The following is an 8,953-nucleotide window of genomic DNA, read 5'->3' on the forward strand; positions in this document are numbered from 1 at the left end:
TTAAGAGCTCAACAGCTCTGTCCTCTTTTCTCTGCTGGGACTGTGGATTAAGGCCTTTCACTACCAACAAGTATAGGCCAGCCATGGGGTGGGAGATGAAGAACCTACATCTGGAAACTGCTCTGCAGCTCCCTGCTATGCCAAGATTCCCCAGCACCTCTAGGACACCATGAGCACTCCAACCCCTGCAGAAATCTCAGCTCTGGCAACTTCAGTCCAAATTACTGGCTGCACAGCAATGTTCACCGTAACACCCACCCCTGCAGGTTTCCAGGCTTCTTTAGATACAATCGTTGGCAGGAACTCACTCAGATCCAACCTGTGAGCCACCCGAATGTTATCACTGGCAGCTGGAAAGCTCAGGGCTTTCAGGCTTTCAGGTATCAAGGGCACCAGGGCATCAACAACATACAGGGATATAAGTAAAACATCAGGACCATTCCTTTAATTAGAAAGCTGTTGGACAGAAGGAGGTAACTAAATGTCAGAGAATGCCAGGTATCACACAGCTTAGAAACAGACCACATGATGAAGAATTAAATTATGCACAGGCTAATACTAGCAAAGCAGGAGAGGAGAATTTATTTGTATAATCCATGGAAATAATACTCAGATGTTTCAGGACAACAACTGTAAGCAATTTTGTTTCACAATACAAATTGTGGTTATTTCTAGCTCCTCCAGAAATTGAAGCAGTTGCCAGTGGTAGCATTCATTGTGTTTACTCCTACACTTCAACCCCAGATCTCCTTACCAAGCAGTACTTTAGTGTTCCCATTGGAAAAGGAAACAACACACTTAGTTTTGAAGCTGGGATCCTTCCCCATTAATGCCACATCACAGTTCTTGGACCCAACAATACAGCTGTAACCAAAGGACCAATCATTTACAGCAGTCTTAGGCCCTGCTTACATCGACAAGTGTGACATGAAAAGCTGACTTGTAGAGCAAGACACTTGGTGCTAAGAATCCAGCTTGCACTCTGCATGCATTTCTAAAGGCCATACTTCAAAGAAAATCTTAAATGGTCCAGTAGATGGAACACTTGCCACGTAGCCTAGACACGCAGGATGTACATCCTGAGCTTTAGCTTTGTTGGAGAAGAACCCCATGCATGCATGGACACCACCATGCAATGTAAATTGAAGTGTAAAATGCAGTGAGGACTCAGATGCATTTCAAGAACTTTCAACTGACCCAAGATAAGAAGGGCAATGTAGGTGCACCCTTGTTCTTCCAGCTGCTTCCCACACTACCAGTATCCTCCATCACTGTGGGAATATGCAGTGCTGAGTTAAGATCTACTCAGATAAACTGACTTTAGTTGGAGTGAGGGTTAATTCTTTTCAGGCTTCAGCATCTCTCCTCGTGATACTGACTGCAATATCAAAGCCTTTGCCTTCTATATGCAAAAGTAAGCAAAAGTTATTAAGCTACACAATCCAATTTTAATTAAGCAGACCAAGAAATCATCAACCTGTAGTCGTCTAACTCTCTTCTCTCTCCATTGCAACAGTGGTCAAATTTTAATTACATATGATGAAAATTCAGGCTGGATAAGGAAAGTTTTCCCAATTTGTCTTTTCACTTGATGACAAAGTACTCTAAGTTTCCTCAGAGACTTGCACCTCAAATGACTGCTGACAAGATTAAGGATTGAGTTATGTTCACTCTTTTTTTTTTTTTTAATTCTAATAATGAATCACAAGAATATTAACTGCTTGGTGTTATAAGTGCCTGGAGCCAGGCTTCTATCTATGCAACAAAACTGCTTTCATATGCTGAACCAAGATCATCTTAGATTTATTGATGATTACATATCTTATACTGTCAGAAGCTACAAAACACAGAAAATATTGATAGCCAAATTATCTGGCTTAATATAAAAGAAATACAATAGATTTTAGAATGAAACCAGAACCCTAACATTTACAAGTATTTTCAATAACCAAAACCTCCATGAAATTCCAAGTTCAGCAGTTAGTGCACATTTAAAAAAAAAAACCTGCACTCAACTTGATCTCTGATCTACAGCCTTAACACTGGTGTTATACAGCTGGACTAATAACCTTGAGTGTATGTTTTCACTGATGGAGGAGCGTTCATTTTCTTTTCCTCTTCTCATTTCCAGATCTTTTTAATGTAGTTTCTAACAAGACAATTACCCTACCCCCGCAAAAACCCACCCATACATTTGTTTTTATACACAATTTTAACACTATTTTGAGACTTGGTATATATTTTACTGCTGATAATCAGTATTTCTTAGGCTATTGCACTTCTTATGAAACACTAAGTCAAAGCTTTATTAATTTGTCTGAGACATAAGGGGACTACTTGCTTTCCTTGGAAAGTGACAACACCGATAACCCCCTAAAAGAAGAGAACAATTTTTCTAGGCTAATTATAATATCCATTATGGAAGGGATATCCTTTAATAATATTCTTTATTATGAGAATAAATACATAAAACAAATGCAATATATTAGCCACATTTCTTCATATACATTCAGAACAGAACAAGAAGCTAATAGGCATAATCAGCAGAACTAGTTCAACAAACAAATTTTTAGTAAGCCAACAACACTAGAGGAAAGTTGAAATGTTCATGCACCCATAGCAGACAAAGAACAAGTGATTTCAGGATTTCTTCTGTATTAATTTTAAGACAAACATACTGTAGTTGTAAGCATGAACTGCATGAACGGACAGAAGTGTTTAGCTCCGTGCGGTGGCCGTTTGAGGTTGTTCTGACTGCAACTGCTTCCCAAGGTATTCCCTGGAACACAACAAAAAATTAGATTGAGAAATGTTCTGGAGAGTGGGGAACAGGATAATGGTGGGAATTACCAAGTTGACAAAGAAGAGGAAAGCTTTAAGTTCAGAATTAATCCTTCAAATAATGTCTACAGTCAATAGTCAACTGGAGTGACAATGACAGTAGCTGAGCTTTAGATATCCATCATCTGCCCTATGAAAATAAAGTACAAATCAAACATCAACAAAGCTGTCTAGAAAAAGGGAAGAGCCCAATGGGAACATTTAGAAGCCCTCACAATGGATACAGAACAGCCATGAAGCACACAGATTTTGCTTGTTGAATACATATTTTAGAAGCTGTGGCAAAACATTTAAAAGCATCCCTTCCCATAACCCAGCTGCAGGAGCACAAGTAACACGTATGACATACTGGCAATACAACCCATAGGCAAGCAAAACCAACGCTGACTAAATAACTACATACTCAAGTTGAGAAAATGAAGAGATAATCAATCCAGGCTCACTGTACACCAATATTTTCTTTAGTTTTTTCCTCACCTGCACTTTGAAGTGCACTTAGTTTCTCTGTCTCCTCTCAACACTGGAACACTCCCCAGATTACTAGCACTTGCCCTGAGCAACGGTAACATAAATGCCATGGAAAAATACAGCATGGTTCCTCTGCATGTTTCAATCCTTCAGTCTCTCTTGTGAAAGAAGATCAACACTTCACAGAACCACAGAAAAAAGCTGAAAGAGGTCTTTAATAATAGTACCTGGGTTGCTGCTTGTCACAGAAAATACAGTAATTATACCACTGTATCAAGTGAAAGAGGTTTCAGGACTCATGAAATGTAGGCCTTTTTTTTCTACTGCTGATCATACACTTAGTACTGTGCTTTTTCACTACACAGATATTTCAACCTACATAGGTTAAGCAATAGAAGCATCTCAGAGGAATGATGTGCACAAAGAAGTCTCAAAAAACCCCCACCTAACTCAAGACTATGTGCTTTTGCTTTATTAAAAAAATAAATTTAAAAGATCAGGTTTTTTGCACATTTCAAAACCTAGTTTTCAGCTTCGTGTCCTGTTGAAGAGTTATTCCTTACACATTGCAATTCCTATTGCACAATGAAGTTTAGCACCACCCAACACCACTTTTCTCAGTTTTAACATTAAGCATCCAGAAAAGCTAAAATTCCTACAAAACATTAATTTCAAACACCACTAGCAAAGAAAATAACACATAATTTGTATACTGAACTATATGTTATGATTTAGCACCTTCATTTACAGCTTCATCAGGTGTTGCTGTAAAATCACAGTATTTTAATGCTTGGGCTCCACTTAATAGATACAACTCTTGCTCATAACAGGCAGTTTACCACTCAAAGCAGAGACTCCTGATGGCAAAGAAGGAAATGAGCTGCTCTCTTGTGGTTTGGCAGGACTCAAAACTGTACCACCAAAACAAAATTTGACAGTCATCCAAAAACACAGCCAGCAATTACGGAAGAGCTTCCATGCTCACCAAGCCTCTTTCTGCTCCCTCAATGTTTTTGGCTGTCTTTTTTTTTCATTTGTTTCATGCCTATGTGCATGTACTGACTCTAGTATTTCTTCTCTGACATCCAGCCTTGAAAGTAATTGACACTTGTTGCATTAATGGCTCTGCTCATAGTATCACAAACCCACAACATCATCTATTCTTAAAGCACAGACGAACCATACTGAATATGAAATTCCCACACCACTACTTTGAAGAAGGAAAATCAATCAAGCTCATAACCCATAACACTACAACTATTGCAAAGCTTACACTGTTTCAGATGCATAACCAAGGCTTTCTAAAAATCCCACCAGAGTGTAGTGTAGTCAGCAAAAATCTCCAAGAAGGCAGAGCAGTACCACATTTTGTAGGTACTTAGTGCCTTCATAGACATATTCAACTTCTACAGTAGGTAGAACAGTATCTTCCCTACAAAACCTTTTGTATGTGTGAGGTTTAAGTCCGTGGTCAAGGAAAAGTTCTCATCCCATTTCCCTATATTGAATGAGTACCTGCAGTTACATCTCTATATTCTCATGCTGCAAACCCAAGTGAAAATCCCATAGTGTTCCTACCCCATCACCTCTTTAGCCACCACCAAGGAACACTGAAATGCAAAAACCTTGCATTACAAGCTGTTAGAAGGATCAGTTACTTTTCTGTTTGCTTATCACTTCCATTTGAATGTCACTGGTTAACCCAGGACAAGTTCTTGCACGGTCCAGATCAGATGAACATGGAGTCATAGAATGGTTTGGGTTGGAAGGGACCTTAGAAATCATCTGGTTCCGAACCCCCTGCCATGGGCAGGGACACCTTCAGCTAGACCAGGTTGCTCAGAGCCCCATCCAACCTGGCCTTGAACACTCCCAAGGATGGGGCATCCACAGCTTGTCCAGGAAACCTCTTCCAGCATCTCACCACCCTCACAGGAAATAATTTCTTTCTGGTATCTAATATAAACCAGCCCTGTTTTATTTTACAGACATCATCCCCTGGCCTTGTGAGAAGTCCCTCTCCAGCTTTCCTGTAGGTCTCCTTTAGGTACTGTAAGGTGCTCTAACACCTCCCCAGAGCCTTCTCTTGTCCAGGCTTAACAACTCCAACTCAGATCTTTTCCTCACAGAATAGATGTTCCATCCCTCTAAGTCATCTTCATAGTTCTCCTCTGGACCTGCTTCAAAATGTTAAGTAGGACCCTGTTCTCCCTCTGCTAAAACACATACTAAAAGAATGACAAGATTCAAATATATTTTATAAATATTGGTATTTCATCACATTAGGAGGTTAAGAAGCACTGTAAGCTCCAAACTTCACTCCTAAGTTGGACATAAGTGTCCATCCCCATGCTGTTACAAATTAAGGGTCTAAGACTTTTCATTTATGCTGACTGGTACTTAGTTAAATCTGAAGTGAAAACTGGGATTTTAAAATTACTATTAACCTCACAAAATTAAAGTCACCTGTAAGAATGCAAGCATTCAACGCATTGCACTATATGAGCATGTAAAATGAAAGGATGGTTCTCATCACCAAGATAATAAATAATTTAATAAAATATTCAAAATAGCATCTGAGAGGTTTGTGATGCACGCTACAATGGAAAGTAATGAGGTATTAGACTTATTTTTTTTTAACTGCAAGCTATAAGCCCATGAATTGGACAACTACAAGATATTTTGAACCATTTTCCTCACACTGTTAACAGAAAGGCCTTTATAAAAAGGTCAGGTTTAGCCATCCTCTCACTTCCTTCAACATAAAACCATCCTTATTAAAAGCAGATGAAGCTAGCGCAAACAATTTTGCATTTACAGATAACAGCATTCGAACATGAAACAATTGATACAGTATAAATCTACAAGAGCAAAAAAAATTACCTCTGCACTACAGAAAAGCTTCAAACATGCAACTGCAGTACATCACTTTTGAGACTAACTGTAAAATCTTCCATTTCTCAATTAAAGCTCAGATCAACAAGACTTGAAACACCACACATTTTCACCTTCCTGGTCACTCCAAAGTCTGATGGTGAAGCATAAGTAATTTCCATTTGTAAATTAATCTTTTCATTCTTATTGAAATAACCAAGTGAGATTCCTTTCACACTAGAAATTTCCCCTTTTTTTGGGTCTCTTTTTAAACACACATTTTCTGCTGTTTCCAAAGCACTTTTTCCAAGAAGAAAAGAAAGCTTAGAGGTGAATACATGAATTCATTTGTTCTCAAATTCTTATTCCAATTTTTCTCCATTTTGTTTAATTTAATTGGTTCTGTTTCTCACGAGAGACACTGACACCTTGAAGCCGCGATACACTTAAATGTCATAATTGCAGTAAATGCTTAAAGTTTATTTAGGAAAAGGCACACGGAACTGATCCAACACGGAAGCCCCTAAACTCAGCGAGCATGGAATAAGGAGATAATTGCAAACTGGCACAAGACACTATCTACAAATTTTATACTAATATATACCATATATTAAAAGATCATTGTCAACAACAGTCTGTGATAGAAGGGAAGGTTATCAGATACATACAACAGATCCCCAGAGGCCATGTGTTAAAAGAAACAAGCTTTGAAGCTTAAGTGGTACTACTTCCAGTGTTATACTCCCAATTCCAGTGCAGTCAGATTTGCCTGTCCTTTAAAGAACACTGAAAATTACTTTTTTAACAGGCAAAGGAAGAAAAGTAGATGAAGCATAGAAGAAAGGAAGTGAAAAATTTTCATATTTTTTTTCTTTTCTAACATTTAACTCTTGTATCCTATTTCTTGAAGAACCAAGTTATCAAAAAATATTTTATAGTCTTGAATATCTGCAATTTCTAGCTTGTTTCAGCAGACTGAGGTACCCAAGAGACAGAATGCTTTTCTTTGGCAAAAACCAAAATAAAAACATTGATTTTATTTTCTCTATCTAAAAATAAGCCAAGAGTCCCATTCTTTTGAAAATGAAATTGAAAAGTCAGTTCTAAAGAAATCCTTCCCATTATGAAAGAAGTATAATAAAGGTATGGCAAAAAGTCTGCCACTTACTTCAACACACTCAAAAGACATTGCCAACATACACTGTTTACAGAAAAATCATAAAGATATGATAAATAGTTAAACAAGTTCACAGGACAGGCAGCAGAGAGAATACTTTGAACAAGTTGATCAGTTTTGCCAGCTTTATGTTGAATTTCTGCTAGAGGTCTAGTAACCTGGAGAGAAGTTATTAGACTGTAGAGAGAGAGAGGGACCCATTTTAGTAATTTATTGTGGCTTTACAAATGGTATTTGAATTACACAACTGATGTATTCCCAATTCTAAGCAGGCTAAACTAACCCTTGAAAACATTGTCTCATAAGTGTAACACGCCACAGATTAACCATCCCTGGAACCTTTGTGCTGTACACATGAAGTGGCAACACCAAGACTTGGTTGCAACCATCTGTGTAGTCTCCATCTAATCCAGTGGGAGACAAAGCTAGGATACCCACCCTTTAGCCCATTCCAGCTGTGTATGCCTGCCTTTCTCACGAGGCACTCAAGGTATTCTGGTGAGACAGTACTTTCTGTTCATTTAACTCTCAAGTAAATTGCAGTGCACTGCTTTCTACAAATAAGCTCCCTTGAACATGGTTATTTCAGTGTCACATTAACATCAGTGGTGGCTGTGAGAAAGGCAGGTGGAGCTCTACAGGGGCCACCACAGCTGCATTTGCCTCACCACAGAGCCACAGTCACAGAAGCCAGGAAAGAAAATAAGCCAGGCTCAAATCAAACCCACAGTGGTGTTAATATTTGGTTCCTGAAATGTAATATTAGCATGTCTTACTGCTGTATCCAAAGTTATACCACTGCATATTTTATATAACTTTTATATATATAATATATATTAAAATATATACATACACATTACATGCTCCTCATTATCATGTTCTTCACAGAAGTAAGCAGAAATAGAACAGTTATGAAAGTAGTAAAGTAAAAAAAAAAGAGACATCTTCCTAGAGAGCTGGGCTGGGAAGACTGCCAAAGCTGGAGTGCTACCACTAGAGAACTGCTGCTCTCTTTTGTCATTAGTTTCCTGAACACAATTTTCTTCTTTGACTCAGTGGATTAATGCACTATTAAGTATTTCAACTAAAAAAAAAAGGTATTAGAGATTATAAAATATGTGTCTATTATACCAATGCCTACCATAAGTAGTTTTGAAGGTAAGTCATCACAAACCACCAACAAAAACAAAGAAACAAATGTACACAGCAGAATCAAAGCCACTTCAACCAAACAGTTTGGGTCTCTAATGCATCAAAATGAAGATTTTAATTGTGGTGGCTGGTGAACATACATTACAAGGGTGTCTTGGTTTTGAAAGACAGGTGTCTGCTAAGGAAGGCAGAAGCCCCCCCTTGAAGTGGCAGATATAACCCCTTTTCCCTCTAAGTTATTATATTTTGAAATCAAGGGCCTTTAGGCGAAGATGTGGGAAATAGGAATAACAGTTCTTTACTATATATATATATATATATATATATATATGTATATAACCAGTCAAACAGAACAACAACAACTATGGCAGTAACAGCAATCACAAACCCAGCCCCAGCCTTCTCGGCTGGCGGGCCCTTTCCCCTCCGGGGCAGGTCCGC

The 8,953-nt window shown here is 38.3% G+C and overlaps 1 protein-coding gene across 1 annotated transcript in view; it reads right to left on the reverse strand.

Moving 5' to 3' along the window:
* Nucleotides 1-556: 556 nt before the first annotated feature.
* Nucleotides 557-8,953, reverse strand: part of ATP6V1H (ATPase H+ transporting V1 subunit H) — a 52,138-nt gene continuing 43,741 nt past the window's right edge. Inside the window, exon 14 of the mRNA XM_008644923.2 lies at nucleotides 557-2,779. Coding sequence (XP_008643145.1) covers nucleotides 2,719-2,779 — 61 coding nt within the window. The 3' untranslated portion in view covers nucleotides 557-2,718. The remainder of the gene's footprint in view (nucleotides 2,780-8,953) is intronic.

The sequence above is a fragment of the Corvus brachyrhynchos genome, unplaced genomic scaffold (assembly GCF_000691975.1).
Source record: "Corvus brachyrhynchos isolate BGI_N302 unplaced genomic scaffold, ASM69197v1 scaffold60, whole genome shotgun sequence".
NCBI classification, from domain to species: domain Eukaryota; kingdom Metazoa; phylum Chordata; class Aves; order Passeriformes; family Corvidae; genus Corvus; species Corvus brachyrhynchos.